Below are 24,646 nucleotides of genomic sequence, written 5' to 3'. Positions count from 1 at the left end.
ACAGAGATGCACATCACCTAATATGCTTAATTGGTAGTAGGCTTTCGAGCCTATACAGCTTGGAGTAAGACAACATGCATGAAGGGGATGATGTGGACAAAATACTCATTTGCCTAATAATTCTGCACTCCCTGTAGCTGAAATTTTCCTGGCAAAATTTTTTTGAGGTGTTTTATTCAGAGATGCATTAAAGCATATTTCTGTCTATTTAGCTCAAAATTAAATGTGGTCAGTGCGCTCAAAGATGTTTGAGGTACTGAGTATTTTTGTAGCCACCCATCATGCTCAAATTAAATTTTCCCGTATATGAGTTTTCTATCACTTTCGTATCTTGTTTAATCTTTCCCCACGCTCATCGCTGTCATCCAGATTTAGTGGGAAAAAGTCAACAAGAGAATGTAAAAACTGCCTCTTCAGTGACAGTCTGGCACTCATTAGCTGATATGATTTCAGCATGTTATCCACAAGCTCAGCATAATTCTCTGCTCTGTGATTGCCAAGAAAATTCTGGACAACCTGCTCGGATCCGTCCTATGCTGCTGATGTAGTTGGCTTCAGTTTTCTTTTGAACTTGTTATGCATCACGCATCAGTTCATGAATTTCAGAATCCACAAAGACCAAACCTGGAGACCAAATGTAACTCTTAAATGCTAAAACGCATCAGCATTCCCACCTGGTCATCCTAGTTATCCAATTATTAGAAGATCATAACAACAACAACAAAAAAGATGTTTTTTTTTTGTTGATGCTAGATAAAAACAGTTGTCAGATTTGGGGTCACCAAGTAAAATTTGTAAAAGCACAAGTAGAAAAATGCTTGTTGACCAGTGTAGCATTTGCTGATAATGTAGCACTTCACCTTCTTGTGTTAATGACTGCTAGCTGCATAAAAGCCAAGATGATATTCTCCATAAGAGCAGCTTTAAAACACAAGTCAATGAGTGATGCCACAGTGGCCAAGTCCATCTTTTATGTACAGTCTGTGGTTCAGGGCCTTTATGAACACATTCAGACAGCATGTCTTAATAACTCTGCGATGAGAGACTATAACGAGATAAGTTCTGATATCGTCAGGAACACTCATTCTCTTACAGTTACAGGACTTGTAGTAAGTTAGTGACTCATGGACCTGCCATATTTACAAAAATAACCATTTCTTCTGGAAATTGTCTTTTTCATAAAAAGCATGTAGAAAATAAACATTATTCTGGTTTTAGATTGTTTTGATACCTTATTTGTCTTTATAGCCTTTTAGCTACCTTCACTTCTATTCACTGAGGACTATCTTCCAAGCGCCCTCTACTGTCCTCAAGTCTGAACTGAATCTAGTTTCTGAACCGTAAAGAAAGTGGAACGGTGGCTCTGAGTTCACCAGCTGTTCATTAACTTTGCATGCAATTTAGTGCTGGGCAAGTAAAGAGAGATTTTATCAAACTTTTATTTCCTGGAAACACTCTGCTGCTCAAACACGTTTTATGCAAGTAAGTATGAAGCCAAAAGGCACTGAACAACTTTGGGTTTCACATAAGTGACCCATTACACTTTACATTAAGCAATTTGATTTCATATAAAGTTGTTTACATAAAATATAAGTTATTACTCAGAATTTTAGTATGAAATTCTCCACTTGGCTTCAGTATCAGTGGACAGCAGCTGAATGGAGCGTTTTTCATATCTGTCATGTCACTGCCACACATTGATTTGACTAAAAGGATTTGTTGCCCACTGTCATGAGGATACATCCCATCCCCAGTGACATAACACAATGTTATCCCACATATTAAGATAATCCGGGTGGAGAGGCACAAGGTTTAACCTTATGAAATAAAGAAAGATTTTTTGTACTGTGAGCGAGCGGGGAGGGATTATGCTGCTGTAATATAATTTTTTGGCTTCATCTTGACTTAGGCTGGTGGATGGCCCCATCCACGCTAATCCTGGGTGATAATATGGTCGTGGCATTAGCTAATGAAAGCAACAGGAAAATCAGCAAGTGAAAACCACACATCGTACGCCGCAGACGTTCACTGAGCACATAAGGACGCACCCCATTTCTCCCTCTCGCACTCTCACTTTGCTTGTGTGTAAACTGCTAAATACAGTTCCTCGCTCCTCAAACAACTTGCTCACTTTAATCAGAATTTTTCTGCAGCAGTGTGATGGCTTTAGTGGCTGAGGCCGGTTGCTCATCAGTTCAGTGTGTGCTGCTACCTGCTACATGCAAACACGAAGCCTTAGACACATGGACACACACACTGATAGAGATACACAGAACCCCAGCAATCCTCTCTGCACCTTAGTAACAGCAGACTGGCAAACTAGCCCCATCCTCACAGACGGCCCCCTATTGGTTAACCAGCGCTCTGTTGCTAGGGAACAGCGTATGCCTTGCTCCAACGGCGCCAATCAGTGGGCGCGTGTCAGTGACAAGGGGGGTGGAGGTAGGGTGCTTGTGTGCGTGTGTGTTTGTGTGTTTGCAGCCGCAGAGAAGCAAGTGAGATTTGTGTAAGACAGGTTCACAGCATGCACAGATACTATCAACCTCAGATAAATACACAGCGAGAACGCCATGGGAATGGACACCGGGGCCACTTCCGCATGCAGATGTGCAGCAGCACAAACACAGGCCCTCAAAATCAATCAGTCGATTGATCACTTACATCCGTCCATGAAGCGTTTGTACAAGTTTGCAACAGAAAGATGCATACAATAAAATTACTTTAAAAAAGATGTGTTTTCTTTACCATGTCCGCTCTAACATGAATACTCTGGACTGAAATAGTCACTCAAGAACATCAACTCAGCATCATGGAACACAGAAGCCAACCTCTGTGCATCCCATAGGCTCATATTTACATGAAGCTGCATCCCCATGGCCCATGTCCTACTACAACCATTAGTAACTCGATGACGAAGATATCTAAAAAGTAAACAATTAAAGTTACATTTAAAAATAAAAAGCATATTAGCGGATACATCTGAGACAAGCACTGAAAATATCTTTAAGATTAGCTGCCTCTGGAGGATCCCAGACACTAAAACCTGTTTCTTTATTAGTCTTAGTTGTAGATTGTGGAGGAGCAGGTGAAAAGCCCGAGACAGATGAAAGAAAAATTAGCAGGAATGTGTAATAAAAAGCATAAATAGACGTGTAATCAGTCACTAAAGTAAACTAGAAGCAGAAAAAGACAAATCTACTACAGAAAATAATCTGCCCTCTCCTGCTAATCCTGGTCAGCACACCTGCTGTATTTTGGCTTCTCTGCAGTTCATCCAAATCTTCCTTGGTATAGGCCACAAAAGAAACCATTACAGTACAGTTGTCAACCCCTGTAAGTGATAAAAGCACGAACAGGTCTCTCTGTATCTGCGTGGGAGAGATATGGCTGTGCTTTTGCAGCATTTCTTAAGATGATAAAAAGGCAGTTATTATGTCAGATATTTTGTCTGTGCACTTCAAAATTCAGATAAGGATCAAAACGCACACCAAGGTTACTAGCTTGGGGCGTATGTTGTGTGCTTGTGTTAAGGATTTTTTCAAAATCACCTCAAAACTGAATCACTGCTTTAATTATCAGAACCTCTGTCTTTGATGCCGTGTAGGACAGTTTGACGGATAAAAACAGTCGTATTGTGACTTGTTGCGTCTACCAACAAGCGAGTGCCTTTAATGCAGACTTTTATAGCTATATGAATACTAATTAAAAACATTAATTTAATTGTTGTGTCCTCCAGTGTTAATATTTCAGGTCTGAAAAACACATTTTTTTCAGGCTGGGCATCGTAAAAGTAAATATTAACAGGATAGTAGTCACAGAATGACAGGTATGATTGGACATCAAGTGGTTCAGAAAACATCATTGAACAGTGAAGCTACTTAATTATGGACCTATTAAGCTTTTCTATATTTTCTGTCCTGTGTCGCATGCTCATTTTAAATCTAAAAATTCAATTAATGACATCAGGATACATATAAGATATCCCTGTGAACTATACGCTCAGGCTTCAGACTGCTCTTAATATCCACTTTCAGGCAGTTTGTTTTTTAGTCTTAGCTCTGCATTAAGTGCTTCTGTCCCTAATATGATGATCATAAGCACAGATTTCTAGCTGCAACTCCACCCGACTGCCATTCAGACCCTTTGTTTGCAAGGGGAAGGGAATCAGAAAAAAGTTGTCTTAAAAGAAGGTGGAAGGGAGATAAAATCATCTGTTTTAGACTGTGGAAGCCTTGAGCAGCTGCATTAAGGTAGTTATGAGGTCCCCCAAAATAGAATTGGAAATGAGCAAAGATCGCAAAAATGCAATGCAACTATTACCATAAGAATTGTCAAAAATTGTTAATAGTTTAATTAAATATGAACAATTTGAGCTGTACCTGTTTTAAAGCGTGTTTAGGCAGGCTGCTGGTGGTGATGGTGTAAATAACAAGACTTCAAACAAAAGTCCAGTTCTTTCTTTTTTTTTATTGAGGCTAAATTTGGAATGCACCATGCATACTGATGCTAAATTTTTACTACCAAAACATATTGTAATGTAGACACGCTAGCTGGTGTTTTCAGTGCACAGGTAGTACAGCTGCATCAATCTTCTAACTCTCAGCATGATAGCAAGTAATTGTGTTTTCCACAAAGTGCAGCTATTCATTTGAGAGGCACACAGCATCCAGCTCAGTCCCAATTCACTTCAGTTTTATTTATACTGGACCAGTCCACAATAAAAGTCATGTCAATGTGCTTTATGTTGGAAGGAAAAACTCCCTTTGAACAGGAAAAAACTTCCGAGCAAACCAGGTTCTGGGAGCGAACAGGTTCAGGGGAGAAAACACGAACTATGGGAGAGCACAGGTAAAAGTTAAGTGGGATGTAAACATGCTAGGAGTCAGAGAGAAATGCTCAGTGCAGGATGAGAAGTCCTTCAGAAGGCTGAGCCCATAGTAGCATAATTAAGACATGGCTGATGGTCATCTGATCTAGTATTATTTTGAGCTTAGAGAGAGTTTCTCTCTCCTGAAACCCAACCGGGAGCTGGTTCCACAGAAGAGGGATCTAATAGCGGAAAACGCTGCCTCCCATTCTACTTAGAGTACAAAAAAGTCTGCAGTGTAAGAGCAAAAGCCTCTGTTGGGATAACATGATACTATGAGATCTTTAAGACATGATGGGCCTAAATTTTTAAGACTTTCTTTGTTAGGAGAAGGATTTTAAATTTAACAGGGAGCCAATGAAGAGAACCCAATGTGGGATAAATATGCTCTGTCTCTTTTGGGTACCCGTTAGTCTTTTCACTGCAGCATTTTGGATCAGCTGAGGTTTGTGTAGGGAGCTGTTAGAGCAGCCTGATAATTAGAAACTAGAATAGTCCAGCCTTGGCGAAAACAGTGCATGAAATTTCTAATTTTAGCAATATTGTGCGGATGAAGATATATGTTTGTGGTGTGTGTTCCATATATTTTACTAATTGAAAATACTAGTTACAAATAAACGTTCTCCAGAACCAATGAAGGAATTAGACTTAAGGCCAATCTATTATATAATCAAGTACCCACTTTTTATAAAGGGTGCTCTTAGAAGTTGGGTGTCAATATGGAAGTCATTAGTATTAAGTGGTGTGATAGCACAAATAAGGACCTCATTTTTTAAATAAATTAGGTTAAAAAAACCAAAAAAAAACCAGGCCATCAGATGAATCATCCACTTGTGGTCTGGTAATCATTTATGACACAGATCTGTGATAAGCCTATCGCTGTGTTGATCAGCACAAACCTTGTTTGCAGCCTCTGGACGGATTCATTTACAACTGTGTTGCACTAATGCAACTTAATAAGTGTGTGTAGAGGTTCACGGAGTCCTATTTTCCCTCTCCCACTGCAGCGATTGTTAAAATTATTTCAGAGGTAGACTTAATTAAAACCATAGGTCTTCTGCAGGTCCTCCTCTTTCGGTAAATCTTTTATTAAGAGTAAAAATCCGCTCTGTGTGTGCTAATGCCAGTGCAGTGCGTTATTTTGCAAAAGAGAAAAAGTGGTCGTGTCAGTGGATATACTCGTTTTACTTGCACATAATTACCCACAGCGTACAGGTGGTCAGAAAGACTGGCCTTCACCCACATGACCCAGGTTGTCAGCAAGCATCTGCTGAAGTATCACTGAGCAAGACACCACAGCGACGCCAGCTCAAGGCTTCTGTAGTGCAGCCAAGCTTCACCTCTGACCTCACTCTCCCAGAGAATTTAGGTTTCCTTGTTCGATAAAGGCAGAAATGGAGTATTTATATTCACGTGCAGTTTTCACCTTCGATCTTTTTCCTGTTTGTGTTTATTGAAAGTCTTTAACAAGAAGACAGGTAACACAATGCAAGGCAACAAAGAGATCACAACAATTTCTGGTAGGCTTAAAACAGTTAACAGAAGCTATGTAAGTAAAACCCAGTAGCTATCTTTGGATTTTTACATGCATCACCATTCCTGCTGGTCTTTTCTCAAGTACTGCTGGTCAAAAAGGCAACTTGGCCCTTTCAAATTGTTTCTTTTCTGTGACATTTATTTTAGGTTACATATTTTACATGGACAGGGGTGCAATGGTTAGCACTGTTGCCTCAAAGCAAGAAGGTCTTGGGTTTAACTCCATCAACTCTTCCTCCCACAGTCCAAAGACATGCAGTTAGTGGCATTAGGTTAATTGGTGACTCTAAATTACCCATGAGTGTGAATGGTTGTCTGTCTGTGTGTATTAGCCCTGCAGCAGACTGGCGATCTGTCCGGGGTGTATGCCTATGACAGCCAGTGTTGGGCAAGTTACATTGAAAAAGTAATTAATTATAGTTACTAGTTACTTCTTCAAAAAAGTAACTGAGTTAGTAACTGAGTTACAAGATTCTAAAAGTAATTAATTACTTGAAAAGTAACTATTGCGTTACTTTTAAAAAAAAACTTTTAACCATGGGGTCCAGGGTATAATTGGCCATTTTTAACCACTTTTGATGTTTCCTCTACATTTGACCTTTAAAAACGATTTACTTTGCCTTGTTTGGTATCATCCTTTTCAGCACAACCTCATGTGTCTGAATTTACAGTTATGTTTTCATGTTGACATACTGTGTTAACACAATTGATCTAAAATCAGACAAAAAAAACAAACAAACATAAAATCCGAGTAGAAAAAGTTAGATTTTTTACTGTAAAAATCACAAACATGTTTAATGAATCATATTTCATAAATTTAAATGCAAATATAAATGGTCAATTTTAAAAATCATATGCACAAGTTTTGCAAACAACAAAGTTATTTGCATCCATTTACCTTTTACCTTGATTTTTTAAATAACCATTTCAAACTATTTACAGAACAATCAGCTGTTCTGCATTCAATAAGATGCAACACAAATTATTTGTGCCACTCCAAAAAAATAATTTCTGTCCACTATGAAGGAGAACATCACAGCCTGATACCTGCAGGTCTGACAGCAGCAGGTGTATCACTCCTGTTTCTACCTGGAGACAGCAGTCGCCTCATTGTTCTGACACACAACACAAAACTATCCACAACACTACACACTAACTACACAAGACAACACATTAACTACACACTCCAAACACGCTAAACGTCGCAAATCTCTCACATCTCAAAACTCGTTCTCTCTCTTTTTCTGCTGTCTTTCTTTATCTCTCTCTCTCTCTCTCACCGTCACTCCTAAAACTTCCCCCTCTTCCTAAACAACCAAATGTCATGTTGCCATATAATTTTTGATTGGTCGACATGTTACATTTTTCCATCAACACGAACAGGCTGATATTTGTTTTGTTTCTTGTTTTTTGGTCATAAGCAGAGAGTGCTTGCTAGCGCTGTCCTTAGACAGTAAACGTGACGAAACTATTGAGGAAAAAACAGGCGTATATATTGTTTATCATGACTCTGGTTTTACGTGGCCTATCAACACAATTTAAAAACTGGTATATATCACCTTGTTGCTTTGTCATCTTGAAGTGGTCATGTGATTGGTTTACCACGACAACTTTAGTGTTCCTCAGTCAAACAGCAGCACTCATGCGATTGTTTTGCCCCCTTAGCTCCAGGTGTTGTGCCAAAAAGTTGCTGCCTGCGGGAGCACGCGCAGCTGCAAAACGCTGTAGTGCCCAGATTACTTACGTAGACAGCTACTTCAGTGGAACTGATATAAGATGCGATAAGCTGAACACAGCTTCAACCATCTGTTTGTTGAAAAATAGTAACGCGACCGCACCACATTTTCTTGTTAGTAATGGTAACGGCGTTGTAACGATAGAAATAGCAATTAGTTAGATTACTCGTTACTGAAAAAAGTAACGCCGTTACTTGTAACGCCATTATTCCCATCACTGATGACAGCTGAGATATGCTCAACCCCCTGTGACCCTGATAACGACAGAAGAAAAGAATGGATGGATATTTTAGATGACATATTATTTTGTGTGTCATGTTTTCCAGTATCACCTCCACTGCAAATCAAATAACAAGAATGAAAAGTAATAATATTGTATTAGTTGGTGTATGTGTGTGTATTATTCTTCTGTAAACAATATATACTGAGCTTAGAGATGGATACAAAAATGACCTTAAAATACTTTTTTTTTTTCAAGACTTTTATTACAACATCATAAAAATGTGTGTGTTCAAGATGATCTGTACTGAAAATCCCAGAACTACAGGATTTGTAAACTAGTAAAACGCCACAGGTGAAATACCAGAATTCATCTGACAGCGGCAGTTATGCAGTGAGCAGTGCAATAACACAGTTTCCAAAAAGAACAAGAATAAATTAGATAAGAAAATGAATGGATAAACAGAAGAATAATGAATACTGTTTTGTTTAAGAGGATCACGTGTGAGCACTAAAAATAAGGCAATAATGAAAACAGGATCTCCACTATAGCCTCCAAAGGGTTTGCACTGTTACAGTTTTTCTCAAATGCTAAAACACATGTCACAAACCACCAGGTCCCCCAATGTCCAAACACAACACCCTTCTCTAAAGCTACATAAACACAACCACACCTTCCCACTGCAAAACTCAAACTCCCACACCAAGAGAGCAGCTCGAAGCTGTCAAAACTGTAAACACTATACACAGCATTACACACTACAGCAAAACAATTGAAAACACAATGCTCAATTTGTGAGAAGGTTCTTTGGTTCATAACTGCCAATGCATATTTTTATAAACTGTACAGTAACGGATCGTCATAGAACCCTGCAGAGGATTAGGCATTTAGATTTGTGAGTTTCACATGAAGACTATAAATCTATAAAAACATCCTGCATGTACGTACACTACTGTAACACAACTCAATGCAAAAGCAGAATCTATCGCACACAACAGTACTCTCGGAAACATGATCAGGGTGTGAAGTCTTTTTTATTGTCTACACGGTCTTTTTACAGTATTACACACAGTCACTGTGCGGCATCATGTCGCCGAGCTGCATTGGGCCACATCACCTCATCCACATCACAGGCTATATTGTCCCTTGCTAGGCACCGCGGGAAAAACGCCCTGGAATGGCGAATCCATCCCTGGAAGGCCTCCACTGGGATGTCAGCACAGGCCAGCTCCATTGCCCGTACGAGGTTCTCTCTTGTGTATGGCTGTCTGTCATACACCTTCCATCTCCATGATGAGAAGAACTCCTCTATAGGGTTCAGGAAAGGGGAGTAGGGTGGCAGACAGACGTTTAAAAAGTGGTCACTGTTGGTGGTGAACCACTCTCTGATTTGGTGTGTTTTGTGGAAGCGGACGTTGTCCCAAATGATCACATACATATGATGTGCTAGCCTAGGATGGTGTTGTTGACGGTCCAGGAGGATGTCTTTTAGCTCCTCTAGGAAGGTGAGGAGACGTTGGGTGTTGTAAGACCCAAGGACAGCATGCCGGTGGACAAGCCCCTCCGTACCCATAGCTGCACAAAGAGTAATATTACCCCCCCGTTGGCCAGGAACCTCAGTGATGGCTCTTTGGCCAATGATGTTACGGCCTCTTCGCCTTCGTTTCTGGAGGTTGAAGCCAGCCTCATCCAGGAAGAGGTACTCATGGGGTCTGGCCATCGCGTCCAACTGCATTATCCTCTGTGAACATGGAAAAGCGTACAGGTGTTCAGAACGGTCAATCAGGTAGCACAGTATTGTCCAGAAGTAATGTAGGCCACTAAGCAACACAGTATGTCCACTAACTGTACTGTGGACATGGATGTATACGTACTTGCACATACTCGTAACGTTGTTCTATGTGTCGCGCAGAGTTGCGCTCAAAGGGAACCTTGTAGACCTGTTTCATCCTCATCTGTTGGCGCCGGAGAACTCGGTCTATTGTGGACACGCTGACAGCATCAATGTTCTCAAAGTTTACATTATCTGCAATGACTTTGTCTCTGATCTCTCGGAGTCTAATGCAGTTGTTCTCACGGACCATATCTGCAATGAGGGTTTCTTGTGCCGCTGTGAATATGGCAACCCTCCCACCTCTATGTGGCATCCTTTCAGCTCTAAAGAAAGAAACATGTGTTGTCAATTGACTGATTTATATGTAAAACTACATGTAAAGTAACAGACCACTTTCACAGGCCTGTAAAAGTGTAGTGTGACAAAGAAAGCAATAGCGTACTATACCTGTTGTGTTGTCTAAATGCCTTGATAATGGTGGCCACGGTGAACCTACTCAGGTTTGGATGTACTCTTCATCCCGCTTCAGCCATTGTCATGCCATGGCCAATGACATGATCAATTACTGTTGCTCGCATATCATCTGTTATGATGGTGCGAGGTTGTCTTCTTCTCCCACCTGGACCTTCTCCTCTCTCTTGTTGGCCTCCTTCTCGTCCTCCTCTACTCCGAACTCCTCTTCTTCTTCTTAGGCCTTCACCTCTTCCTCCTCTGATCTCAACCCCTCTTCCTCCTCTGATCTCAACCCCTCTTCCTCCTCTGATCTCAACCCCTCTTCCTCCTCTGATCTCAACCCCTCTTCCTCTTTGGCCTGCAGCTCTTCTCCTTCCGCACGCTCGAATGCCTTCATCCATTGTGATTGTTTGGCATCTTCACCAAACTATGCTTTTATAGGTGGGGTCACATCATTAGCAACAGGTGTCTTCAATTTTGAGTCGTTGTGTGTAGTGACTGACGCCAGGTGTGTTCCCTGTGTTCAAAGATTGGTGACTGTGGCAAGCATTTTGCATCACATGGGCTTTCATTTGAGAATATGAGCAGAGTTGTTTTGCAACATGTGTTTTAGCAAGGAAAAATGTGTTTAGATTTATGAGTACAGAGGGTTGTGTTTTGTGAATTGTGTCTTCATGTGACATGTGTTTATGGTACTGGAATATGGTGGCTACATTTAGTAAATGTGTTTAGACTACTGGTCATTTGGGTTACAGGATTGGCTTTTGTGTTTTAACATTTGAGAAAAACTGTAAGAAAAGGTTTTCCAGTTCAACCAAGCCTTAGAGTACTTTAGCTGATGCCAGGAATTCTCATTTTCTTGTTGACCAAAGTCACACTTTCTGTTATATTGGCTGAAGCTGAACTAAACCTGCCATATCCTGCTGGGGAGTGAGTTTAGGGCTTTAGAGATGGGTGAAAGCGCACCACTGTAAATTCAGCTCAATTGAGTTTTGTTTATATAACGTCAAATCACAACAACAATCACCTCAAGGTGTATATATATATGTATATTTATATATATGAGGAGATAAAAGGATGAATATAAATGTGAGTGGTTTTCAGGTTGAATGTACTAAAAACAGCCTCTATTGTGAGCTCTGTGTGTGTGTGTGTGTGTGTCTTCATTATTGACACTTTCTCTCTTTTCTCTCTTTCTCTCCCACGCAGGCATACAGCTCCATCCTGGTTGTCATGGTGATTCTGCTCAACATTGGAGTGGCTATTTTGTTTATCCACTTTTTTATTTAAAGACAGCACCGCTTTCAGAGTCAGCCTACCTATGCTACAACAACTATAAATTCATATGAGTATTACGGCGAATCTGCTGCCCCTTCTTGTTCTTGGTGAGATTGCTGCAACCAGCTGGGACCAAGGAGGGCTCCAACCTCATTTGGGCTAAAGGTGGCTAACCCAAACTAAGCAGAGCTTGGTCCGGCCGTCCTGGAAGAAATGCTGAAGTGCAGAGCCCAAAGGGGTGGACAAAGGAGGGGTAAAGCAGTCCAGATGACTGGACTGCAGTGAGATAATATAGTCCAGAAACTGGACTTAAGTGAGCTTCAGAGGTTCACGTCAAGACTCGAGTGGGCTGCCTGATTCTCAGGCACGAAAGCTGCAGCTGGCATTTACAGCAAGTGCACAGACAGGACTGACCAGACAGACTTTTTCATCTTCAAATCATAGTTTTCAACAGATTTGTAACTTAAAATTTATTTATTAACATTTTCTCTCATGTACAATACATTGATGGATATGTTCTTTATTTTGTAACCCTCCTCCCCTTCTTTCTAAAACTCCTGCCTTTTGGTTCTTCCACCTGCCCCGGAGTTGTTACTGATGGTTGTGTGCTTATGTTCCATTGTGTTGGCTGAGACACACTCAAGAGCTGCAGAGTGTGTATGCACTGTCCACACAAACACACATGCACACACACACTCATTGCTTTTACCGCATCCTTCTTCTTCTTTATCTGGTTAATTTTTATCGCATACTGTGTGTGAGGAGGAGCGTGTTTGGATATCACGTTCACAGTGAAATGCGAGTTTCTATCAAGCTTGGATGTTTTTGCCATCACAGTATATGCCTGTGTGTGTAGGCGTGAGGGTGTGTGTGTTTGTGTGTGTGGTCTCAAAATTGCACAGTGGCCTTTCATGCTGTTCATGAACTTTACAAGAGCATCTCACGAGGACAGAGTCGCCGCACAGCAACATCTAGCCGACTAGCATCGGCTGACAGCTGCACTCGCACCATCTCTCTCCCTCCCACTCAACCCCACCTCCACACACACCGGTCAAAGGATGGAACTTCCTCTGAGTTGGTGGACATTCACAGCACAGCGTATTGGCAGAGCCCTGCGCCTGCTGTACCACCAGCTGAGGTATTTAAAGGAAAATACAGCTTCCATCGAAGCCTCACAAATACGGCTTTCCGACTGCTTCTGTTAAAACCTAACCTGAAGATAATGACAACATCTTTTATACTATACTTGCAAGATGTCTGAAAAAAATCCTAGTCGCCCAACTGCATTGCTTTTGTAGAGCAAATTGATCCAAGTACAACAATGCATGCATATGTGCTGTAATATCTTAGTTGTGCGTTGAATCTGGAAGCTTCAGAAGCTTCAGAAGCAACATGTTAGGTTTTGACAGGAGCACAGTTTGGAGAGCGGCCTCTTTCTCATTGATTTTACTCAACTAAGCGACGCAGATTAAAGTCCCTAGTTGCAGCTAGGTGATGCAATGCTGTTGTAGTAAGCAGTAGCCAGCGCCAGGTGAGGATTTATCCTTTCCATTCCTTCACTTCTCCTCTGCTGAGAAAGACTCTTACTGACACGCAAGACTGTCACAGACAGCTGTCGTGCTTTTTAATCAACTGGATTTCTCTCAAACCGCCCAGTACAATCCCTCTGTTTCTTTCCATGTGTGCACATGACTGCTCAGAGAGTATATGAACATCTGTGTGTGTGTGTGTGTGTGTGTGTGTGTGTGTGTGTGTGTGTGTGTGTGTGTGTGTGTGTGTGTGTGTCTGCTCGTCCTTCTCCTTCCTCATGATCGGATGGCAGGTTGGCTGAAACCCTCACCATCAGTAACAACTTCCAGGAGGGGCAGAGAGGTTTGCTGTTGCTTTTCTGTCCGACAGCGTTTCTCAGGCTGTAGGCTCATTTCTGGCGTTTCCCCATGTTCTGACAACACCTCGGTCTAGAAGCTCTGCTGTATGTCATCAGCCTGGTGACGATGCCCTGCACCACCCTGTTAGTCTGCAGCATGCTACAGCATGCCAAGCTCTCTCTCTCTCTCTATAGTTTCACTCTCCTCTTTCTTTCTTTCTTTCTTTCTTTCTTTCTTTCTTTCTTTCTTTCCGTTTCTGGGAGTTACTCTGTTTTTCAGTTGTGTGGAGAAAAATAATGAAAGTGTTTGAAAGAAAACAACTTGGCTCCTGTATTTTTGGTCTCTCTCTCTCTCTTTCTTTACGTTGCGTTGTGTTTTCATACTTTCTGTGTGTGCAGTTTTTGCAGCATCCCTGATGCAGAGAGGGAGTGGTACAGAACCTGCTTGGGAGGGAGGGGTATGGTTACTATAGCAACCTTAGACCTTTCCTCCGTCAGCAGAGGGCGGGGTCTTTGTTTATGGGCGGGGCTTACCTATAGAGACTAATGTGCTGAAACAGTCGAGACGATGGAGCAAGGGAGAACTGCAGGTGGAGAAGAAAGAAGATTAGAACTACATTGTAGAGCGAGGTGAGGGGACACAGTGCACTAGAGTTAGCGCATTTTATTATTACGTAAATCAGAATTTAAGCAGCACTTTTAGGGTGTGTGTACATTTTTTATCATCTGTGAGGAGGCAAATATTACGCTGGACACAACACCACGTCCGTCGGCAATGTGCCGCTGCAGCAGGCATCAGCATAGCCATCTGCTGCCATCTTCTGGACCTATATATGAACTACACCAAAAAGGCTGTAAAGTTTAAATATATACACTGTTCCGCCACAACAGTTTAAAGGAAAAAAGGAACCCAGACATGAAGTGCAAAACCTGATTTATCCTATTATAAGCCTGGGTCCTGACATTCACACTAAGAGGACCAGATCCCCGAATCACTTAGCTAAGTTGGATAAGTAGTTAAGTGATAGTTATCCCAGCTGGACACATTACCAGTTCAAAACAGCATGACCAGATCCTAATATACTATATACATGAATTTACGGACGGGTCACAAGGGATAAAAACATGGTGCATTCCCAAAGATTAATGCCAGTTCAACCGCCATACACTTACATTGCACTCCCTGACGACTGCAGCCTCATTCAGAAGAACACCAAACTGCCCACATCTTTAACTCAAGTCTTACTCCCAGCACACGACTTTAAAGGCACATGAAGTAGTATCAAACTCTGAACACACATCATTCTGCTCAGAGGTACTCAAAGATCAGTAACTATTAGCAAAACTCACCTCTAAGTGGAGGGGAAATGTAAAATACTGTGCCAGAACTTCCTCAAAAGTGACAGTTTATAAGTCATGATATGCATTTTTAAATACACTGATGATGCCATACTGAAATAAATAACTAAATAAACGACTAAAGGGAACTTTGCCAAAAAAAATCCCCGAATTTACCAAAAAAAAAAAAAAAAGTGAACCAGTACTGACAGGAAACTACTCTTCTGCATATTCTCCTCCGTGGAGATTATTGATTCGATATTGGAATAAAGACAACTGTTGCAGTTCTCTTTATTCCATGAAGCTGAAACTGCCTTGGAAGCATCAGTTGAGCGTGTGTCTGGCACTTTAAATACCTAATAACTAAGCGGAGTATGAACGCATGAGAAAAAGATGTGGAATAAAAGGGCAACGGATATCGCTCTGAACCAATCGCAGGAGGAGCCTCGATTAAAGACAGCTCTCGCAGCCAATCAGAGCAGACCGTTCTCTGTGGTAGGTTTGTCTTGTTACCAGAGTTGGGATAATGTTATATACAGCTGTTTTTCTCGCTTCCAAGATTCATGGCAGAATGAGAAGAACCTAGAAGTAAAATGTGCACCAAATTCCTTCATGGCTTCTTTAAAAAACGCCTCCAGAGTCGTCAGTGAGATTTCTTTTTAATCCACAGCTGCTTTTGATGAGGTAATGTCTAAGAAATGTTCTCGTGGTATTTCCACTGGTAACCAGCAGTAGCTTCGGGATCTACTAGTTGTGTTTACAAACTTGAAATCCGGCACAGTCTTTGGCTGGTGCCCGCGGCTCCTCGTACAAGTTTTGGGAAGCCATGAGGACGGTGGAGCAACTCTACAGGAAGGGCTTGTTGTTGTTGTGCCTTTTGGCTTGGCGGCTCGGATCAAAAAGTCTCGGTGTGCTTGAGGGTATCATTGAATGGGGCGGTGTGTTTTGATCTCGCCTGCCTTTGTGCAACAACTGTTTCTGAGCCGTCAGGGGGTCCGCGGTCCGACCGGCGGAGGGGGACACGGCGGAGGGACTCTGGGCTGCCGTGCTCCGTGGTGAATGCAGACCACTTTGGCTGCATGTGAGACGACTTTGGGGAGATTCTGGTTCGGAAGGCCTGCTTAGGTGTCGTCTCTGCTCCGACAACAAAGGAAACGACTGTTGCTTGTTAAATTTCACTCCTGCGGCCGCTCTCAGACAAACACCGAGAACGTTGAAGTGGCAAACAGCCACTAACCCTAAACCTAAGTTGGTAAATTAGGACTGAGTTTGCCAACGACGCCTGCGCAATTTGTGCGCACACCCGAGCGCGCGCGCTCCCTTCAAGTCGTTTTTAATCATTTTAAAGTGATTCTGTAGTTACTGTACCGGTCCACATACAGTGTGAGTGCGTGTGTGAGGATGGTGGAGAGCCAGAGCTGTGTTCACAGAGAGGGGATGTACCGCTGGTTCTCCTCTCTCAACTCAGCCCAGAGGGCAGAGTTCCTGTGCGGCCTGCTAGACCTTTGCGTCCCCATCGAGCTCCGTTTCCTCGGCTCGTGCTTGGAGGACTTGGCTCGCAAGGACTACCACTCTCTACGGGATGCGGAGATCAAAGCCAACAACCCCGTCGACCTGTCGGGCCTTACCAACATCACAGATGAGGTGGTGCGCAGCAAGCTGCTGGTGTCCCTCGCACTGCTCGGTTCAGACAACCGGGAGGCTGCGGGGGTCCTGTACCGGACCCTGACCCACATAGACACGGTGATCAATAACTACGGCCTGGCGCTGAACGATGGGAGGACAGAGGAGCAGTTTCTGCTGCTGTTCACCATGGCATCCAACCACCCCGCCTTCAGCTTCCACCAGAAGCAGGTGCTGAGGCAGCAGCTCAGCCAGATCCAGGACATCCTGCAGGTGAGAAAGTGCACCTATAACTCCTTCAGAGGGAGAGAAATTAGTTGGGGAGGGGGATTCACACTTTATTTGTGTGCAAGAGCCGTATTTATTGGTAGAGTGTCAGAGGAAGTTCTGGAGTGATTGGCAGATGGTGCATTAAAACAGCACAGAGTGTGATATGAAATCGTGTGCCAACTTTTTTGGCAGACTGAGAACTGGATCAAGAAACGTTGGCAAAACATGCTGGGATCTAACTTCTGGAGGGAAAATTCACATTTATCAGACAGGAAATGAGGCTATTTCACTTTAATTCTCCCACTTAGGTGCTGACACAGCTGTTCAGGAGGTTCAGTTTATGTATCAGATGGAAAAAGCCTGCACAGAGGAAGAGACTTTCAGTGAGATTTTTCTGTGGTTACTCAAAAAGAGGAAGTGAAAGGCACTTCAGAAAACAGTACCAAGTTTGAATGATATAACCCAAATACATAACGAGTGTAAGTCCAGTTGAGGGATTTACTAAGATCCTGTGATTATCCACTGCAAAAATAGTTAAACAAGATGAAAATGGAAATTCAGATCACCTCAGCTTCGCCATCCAGGGTTATTACTGGTGCGTGGCCAGAGGTGAGGGTTTCTCTTCTGGTCAGAAAAGAAAGTGTGATTACAGCAAGTGAAACACCAGCTGGTTACAGGTGTGCAGCACATTCATGTTACCTATACAGCAAATTACAGGTGAGATACTGTAAATGACAGGCAAATGCCACAGACCTTGGTCTGTGCTGTTCAGTACTGAACAAGGTAAATTACATGGTTGTAGGTGAAAGCAACAAGTGGTGGGTTATCAGTGCTGAATAGATTAAAGAGGAGCTACCTGTGCTTATTTCAAGCTCAATATTTTCTTTCTTTCTTTTCTTTTTTTTTTTTACTTTGCTTCATTTAAAATTGAAGATAATCTTTAATGATCTGAAATGAGCCGTTTAAAATCTCTTTAAGCTATCTCTGCTGGGATTGGCTGTCCTTTGCAAACTGAAGGTTTGAGGAGCAGGAATTAGTTTATCGTTTTTAGTGATAACAATGTTATTCTCTCAGAAAAATCTCACAGTTAAACATCTCCTCCCCGAAAAACTCTTATATGTGACTAAAATTAAATTTAATTACTTCCATTATGATGGAAAATCTCCTACAAATAAGCAGGAGGGTAGTTCCACATTTCTTTTTTGTGTCCCGTGTAGACCAGAGATGAATAGATAAATGGATCACTCAGCATGTTGCAGGTAGTCATATTTGTGCTCTTCACCCTCGTACTGTGCGTGTTTGTTGTTCCAGGCAAGCAGTGGAGGAGGAGGAGGAGAAACTCAAGCTGCAGGGCCGAGCGGTGAACGAGCTGCCATCTGTTACGCTCAGCCGCATCACCACTATCACCGTCAGTCGGTGTCCCTGCCTCTGTCCCCCCTGTCTCCCACTGCCTGCTCCCTGCCTGATGCCAGCGCTGCCTACCTGCCTCTGTCTGCCTGCCAAGCTTGCCTCACACACTGCACCTGCTGGCACAAGGTAGGAATAGTTTAACACTACACCAAGCTTCAGTTCAAACACAAAAATGTATTGATTTGAGTTTGTTTTTGGGGGGAGGGGGGTTTTGCCTCCAAACGTGAACTTGTCCTTGTGAACGCCTACTTAACTATAACTTTCCATCCATTCACTTCCGGATGGGGGATTTACGCCCTGGACAGGTCGCTAGCCTGTCGCTAACTAATTAATGATAAATGTTCTCTTTATAAGCACAATATCAATCAGATTTATATCAACTTGTTAAAGTTTAAACATTCAGCAAATATTTATTTATTAACTTCAGCAATTGGAAATAAATATAACAGTCTTATTAAATACAGCTTCAGGGTTCATCACAGGAATGTTATTATTTTGATGCTCAAGGCATAAAATATATCTTTCATGTTGAGACCAGTCGAGCTAATCCTAGCTCGTTTTCTTTGGCTTGATGTGCCGGGCTGTACACATCAACCCTCATACACACTGTGAGCTGAACAAAGAGGGTGAAAGCTGTGAAAGAACACGTTACAATATACAGTTTCTTAATATTGTGCTAGAAAAATGGCAAATAGGTCCAGTGAAATACAATATATAAGTCAAAAGCAGAGTTTGTATAATTTTAACAGGTTGTTTGATATGATCACATTTATTCTTTAACACAGACTGAAGTTGGCTGCCTTTATGTTGAATTCTCGATGATCCCACACTGCTTCATTAATGTTGTAGCCTGGGCTCTGGGGAGGCCAGTCTGACTGATAGTGTCCCGTTGTGTGTTTTTTGTACTTTTACTGCGTTTTTTGAAGCTGCAGATGCTTTCCACATGGTATTGCATGGTGGATCAAAATCTGACTGTCCTGTCTTCCTCCCCTCACCCCCAAACTGGTTGCAGCAGGCGGTCGCCCCTCCTTAAGCCTGGTTTTGCTGGAGGCTTCTTCCTGTTAAAAAGGAGCTTTTCCTTCCCACTGTCACCAAAGCGCTTGCTCATAGTGGGTCATTTGATTATTGGGGTTTTCTGTCTTCTCTGTGTTATTGTAGGGTCTTTATTTTGCTATACACAGTATCTTGAGGGAACTGTTGTTGTGATTTGGCGATATATATAAATTGAATTGAAGAATGGCTTCGTCGCAGCCACCCTCCACTGAGAACATTTCTGATGCTTGTCAAACAGCTGAAGGGCCAGATGCATCTCTTAGGTCTTGTGTGAGGTCTTTGCTGGATTTTCTTTTCAGTTTTTTAAGGACATGACTTTCAGATACTGTTCGTCTGGTGTAGATGGCTTTTTTAGGCCTGCTACTTATTTTGTCCTCCACCTGTCCAGGTTGCTCAGATTTTCTGAGGACACATAGCACACCACGCTGAGACATGTCATGTTTTCCACTAGTAGCTCCCACCTTGTTTGTGAAAAAATATTGTTTTATGCCCGTCAAACTCTGTTGTCTTTGGCATTTTTTTATAGAGTCAACTAAATAAATGGGAACAAATAACGTGAAAGCCTGGAGAAATACTGTTCAACATCACTTTAAAACATGACAAGACCGTCTAGCTCCTTGGAAGCAAAATATAAAATGATGAGGGGTGGCTTGAGACTTTTGCATAGTAATTTAAGGAAATCAAACACATGTGTTATCAATTTTCATGTCAGTTATATTCTAGTTTTCAAGTCAGCAGGACAAGGAGTTTGAACCGTCAACCTGGCTTTTGAGGATGGACCAAACCCCATCCAGTGACAAATGATTAGAAATTGGAAAAGTGCACTTTGTGTAAAACAAACAGTATCTCTTAACAACACTCATAAAGCCATAAATATTGTATATTGGTGCTAAAATGATTACAAGCATGTGGTCTGTCAGCTTGGATGTGTTGCAATGAAAGGTGGAGTCTGTTGGAGGAGATTTCCCAAAATGGTTCATTAACCAGCTGATACAGTAACAACTGAGATCGTGTTGCAGAGATTTGAGGGATTATTTCGAAATGAATCATAAATGTGTAGTTTGGGTACTTTGTTTCTTTCTTACACACACACACACACACACACACACACACACACACACAGTATACGCTCTCTCAGAAGCAGGCAGACACTCTGTTTTAAACATGTGTGAGCACTGAAGGGAAAGTACCCAGCTCAGAGAGGAGCGTTTGTATTTAGTGTTTTGTTGCCCTTGGCTCTTGCTTAGTGCAGGTCAGCACATTTCTCTATGCTGAAATCAACCCTCTGTGGTGTGTGTGTGTGTGTGCTTCTCCAGTGAATCCCCAGGAAGTTATAAATGCTCTCTCCCTCTCTCTCTCCCTCCTCTTTTCTGTTTCTCTCTCTGTCTGTCTTTCCTTTTCTTGGCGCTCTGAAGGGAATGACAGCGTTTTATGTGCATTATCTACATTATAGCAGCTTTTCAGCTGAGCCTGCTGCTGCCTTGTATAGATTGCCACGTGTGACACAATAGCTGAAAGCAGGGTTTATGCTAGCCACGATGCTAGGAGCACAAAAACACGTAACCACTACCAAATTTCCACATAATCAGTGGTATGGGAAAATGCACAAAACCTTAACTTAAAGCTCTGATCTGCACTAATATGAGTTTTCATTAAGAATTTATTAATATGTAAAGGTCATGGCTCTAATATACTTTGGTAACTCTTAAAAAGAAACAATAAAACAATAACCCCCCCCCCAAACAACTATTAATACAGCTGCTGTACACTCATAATTAATACAACAAAACTATTAAAGCCAGTTCTGTACTTTCAGTTTTACAACTGCACAGCATAAGACTGCCGTTCTCTGTCTTTATATTTATACTAAACAGAGACTTAATGTGTTGTGTGTTCCACCTGGTGGGTGGTTTATTGATTGATGCAGTGTTAACATAGATGTTGCAGGTTATTGCTGCATAGGAAGACTAATATAGTGAATTAATGCTGTGCACAGATTTAATAAGAACTGCACTGTGTCTGCTGAGCTTTTGAAGCTAAGCCTGCCAGCATGCTCTTGGGGCTTTTGTTGTCACATGACCATTAGCCATGTGACGTTAACTTGTCAGCCATTTTTGTGCACCACAGTGTAGGGTTCAAGTGATTAAGGCCCCAGTAGCAAAGGGCTACAGACCAATTGGCAACCGCTGGTCGCTAGGGAAAAATGTGCATTTTTCTGCAGACTGCATGGAAGATGCAGACTCTTCTGCAAACTACTCTCTAAATTGTGGTGAAACTGAAATGTGCGACACATATAAAGATGGAGACCCATCTCCATTTTCAGTTTACATCACAACTTTTCAATTACTACTGCGCTGCTAGCAAACTAGCTAGTGCTAGTGGGTGTATTCCATTCAAACTGGAGGCAAATCGTGGCAGTCTGCTAGCAAGCACAAGGAAGCTTTTGGTGCAGCACCTTTATTCCAGTGATCGTGTGTTCCAAAACCTATTTTGTTTTTATTTATTCTTTTAGCTCTCATCAACTTTACTTCCAGAGGCAGAATTATTTGAAATAAAAAAGACATTTTAAACCAATGCATGCTACAGTTCTTTGGTGTGCTTGACATCAAACTTCAAATAGATAATTAACCACTAGTTGGTGAACCTGAAAGTCCAAACCATGATTATTTATTTATTTATTTATTTATTGTTACACTGCATAGATTTTATCCTTGTAGTTTTGGTTCAAAGAGCTTATGTGAGCACACTGAAGGACTTTACACAACCTACCTCTGCTGCCATGGCTCATTTCTTTTCTTTTAGTGCTGATGACAGCCCCTTTTTCTTCTTCCTGTCATTGGTCCAAAATTCCAAACCATCAAAGAGTGTTTTGACACTGGAAACAAACTAAACCCTGGTTCAGTTTGATCCAGCTCTTTGTCAGTCTCAGGTTTGGCTGTTTGGTGCCTGATGGTCTGTGGTAAGTTTCACACCTATAATTTTCAGTTCATGCCAAAGAAAATTCCACACTAAGTGAGTTAGGTGTGAAAGGGCCCAAAGTGCAGCTTTTATCATCTACAGAGAATGAAGCTAACATGACTCGGATTGTTTGCAATTATCAGGTAACTAACTTGTCGCTCTTTTGTTTACAACTTGATCTACTGCCCCCAAGTGGCCAAAAATGAATGAAGCTTTAAAAACAGGATTGAATTTAATGAATGTTTGTTGGGAAATTCACAGAATGCACAGAAAAACTGTTATTAGTGAGATTAACAGCATTTCTGCTTTTCTCAACTACACATAGGACAGACCTTAGTGCCACTCCAGTATTTTCCTCCTCCAGGATTTAAAGCCAACTTTCATGATCTCGTTTTAACACAAAGCAGCTGGATTCTGAGCAACTCCGGGGAGGGGGCAGTGGTTGGGAATTTGATTTTCTCCAGCAGGATTCAGCAATTGCTCATTGGTATAAACAGCAAATGCAGTATGCTGCCCACATCTGGTGGTCCTGCACAGACCTGAATAATTGCCTCATTATATGAGAGCTTTATACGTCTATAAAAACAAAGCTAGTGTCAGAATTAACAGCAGAGTCGAGCTGGTTTCTGAATGCAGGGGGAGGAGGGGCAGCTGTCAGCTCCCAGTCTGAGTTTTACAGTTTTCAGGAGTTTTTTTTTTTTGTGCTACTTGCAGCTTTTTTGAATTACCTGGAAGGTCTCTTTCCACACTCCTTGTTTTTCTGCTTTCCTGCCTCGTAATGTTGCTTATTCTTGTTGTTCTCGTGAGTGCTGCTTTTGCTTCTTGTACCTCCAGTCTGAGTTTCCGTCCCCTCACTTTCAGTCTGCAGATGGAGCAGAAGTTGGCTGAGTAGCATGCGGATGTGGCAGTAGCACACGTAATTGTTTTCAGATCTACCGCCTGTTTGATTTTAGGCTATAGTACGTTTTGGCTTTTTCCCTTTTGAAGAATCATCAGAGCATATCAGCTGAAGTCTCGTAACACTAATCTTTTTGTGTTTCATTTTATGACTCAGCATTATAAGGGGAATTTCCGAGGAACCGGGCGACATAACAGCAGTTAAAGAGCTGATGCTTCCCACTGTTTTTTTTTTTCACATTACTGTACTTAAAATGAACTTCTCGTGCTAATTTCCAGTTTCACATTTTTATTCTGGGATTCTATCACGGTAGCTTTGCATGATTCACAGTTCAAAGTAATTCTTATTTACCTCATACTGGAACCTCAGTTCATCCTCCGTGTGAAACCAGAACACACCCTCCCTCTGATTGGTTTGAACAGGATGTGGGTAGGGCCCGAGATGACCATGTTGTAGATAGCCCATCTAACTGACATCATCCAGATCCAATACTAGAAAAAAACAGTTTAGGGAACTCAGAGGCCTGAACAGCGATTACTGGTTGCCTGTAGTTTTTCATGTTTGTCTGCAAATATTCGCTAACTACTAGTCGGGCAATAATAAATCTGCAGCCAACATGTTTCATAAGGGACAGCTTTTACTTTGAAGGTGAAACGTCTTCATATCCAGTTTCACTGCAGCTTGCAGAGTAGCTGGACAGTGTTTGTGGACACGTCTGTCACTCCCAATCAAAATGCAACTGCAGCAATATGCTAGTGACCAAAGGAATCACAAGGAGGTTTCTGCCACCCATTTGGGGAATATGTCGTTTTCCTTAGCAACAGGTGGTTGCCAGATCATTAACTTGATCCTACATTGTCACTATGATTGTCACATGTCCAAAAATGGTGGTCAAGTTAATGTTGCATGGTTTGTGTCTGCAAAACCTCAAAAATGACAATTCATGGGGAAGTTTTTTATATAATTCTATACAAATGGATTGATTCTCTGATTCAATTCATTAGCCATTAGCATTAGCTGCAGCCTATAGTAAACTAGGTAAACACTCTATGAAAGTATAGAACAATCACTGGGACCATTTTTCTTTTGAGTACTTCTCCTTTTAGTGCATTAATACATTTCCTGGTCATACTTAAGAAAAAAAAACCTTTATTTGTAACCTTATTTACCAAATAGGACTTGACCTCAATAAGGGCTACAGTGTTATCCCATTAAATGGATTTGGATGGTTCTCAGGGCATTTTTATTGAATTAAATTGGTTAAGTGAAAAGTCCAATGGGTGTTTGATCATCCCGTCAATTCAG

General features: G+C 41.7%; 3 protein-coding genes across 5 annotated transcripts in view; 2 read left to right on the top strand and 1 right to left on the bottom strand.

The window, feature by feature from the left end:
• Positions 1–14,112, top strand: part of jph3b (junctophilin 3b) — a 58,750-nt gene extending 44,638 nt beyond the window's left edge. Inside the window, exon 6 of the mRNA XM_084936246.1 lies at positions 11,856–14,112. Within this exon, the coding sequence (XP_084792372.1) occupies positions 11,856–11,936 (81 nt within the window). The 3' untranslated portion in view covers positions 11,937–14,112. The remainder of the gene's footprint in view (positions 1–11,855) is intronic.
• Positions 8,669–11,217, bottom strand: LOC146384311 (uncharacterized). 2 transcript variants are annotated; one of them, XM_084936248.1, is made up of 3 exons: positions 10,641–11,217; positions 10,234–10,516; positions 8,669–10,100 (listed from the first exon to the last, which is right to left on the bottom strand). In XM_084936248.1, exons 2-3 carry the CDS (start codon positions 10,504–10,506, stop codon positions 9,432–9,434), a joined length of 942 nt encoding a protein of 313 aa, XP_084792374.1. In that variant the 5' UTR covers positions 10,507–10,516; positions 10,641–11,217; the 3' UTR covers positions 8,669–9,431. The 2 variants fall into 2 exon arrangements, with proteins under 2 accessions (XP_084792374.1, XP_084792373.1); XM_084936247.1 differs by having other exon boundaries at positions 10,234–11,217.
• A 233-nt stretch (positions 14,113–14,345) lies between the features above and the next one.
• zcchc14 (zinc finger, CCHC domain containing 14) overlaps positions 14,346–24,646 on the top strand; it is a 33,005-nt gene continuing 22,704 nt past the window's right edge. Inside the window, exons 1-2 of one of the 2 annotated variants that reach the window (XM_084936245.1) lie at positions 14,346–17,025; positions 18,334–18,558. In XM_084936245.1, coding sequence (XP_084792371.1) covers positions 16,531–17,025; positions 18,334–18,558 — 720 coding nt within the window. In that variant the 5' untranslated portion in view covers positions 14,346–16,530. The remainder of the gene's footprint in view (positions 17,026–18,333; positions 18,559–24,646) is intronic. The other variant, XM_084936244.1, reaches the window with a different exon arrangement.

This window comes from Perissodus microlepis, chromosome 7 (genome assembly GCF_051167445.1).
Source record: "Perissodus microlepis isolate ML-2025 ecotype Zambia chromosome 7, ASM5116744v1, whole genome shotgun sequence".
NCBI lineage: Eukaryota > Metazoa > Chordata > Actinopteri > Cichliformes > Cichlidae > Perissodus > Perissodus microlepis.
Note: the sequence above shows the minus strand (reverse complement) of the source record. Positions and strands in the feature narration are given on the sequence as shown.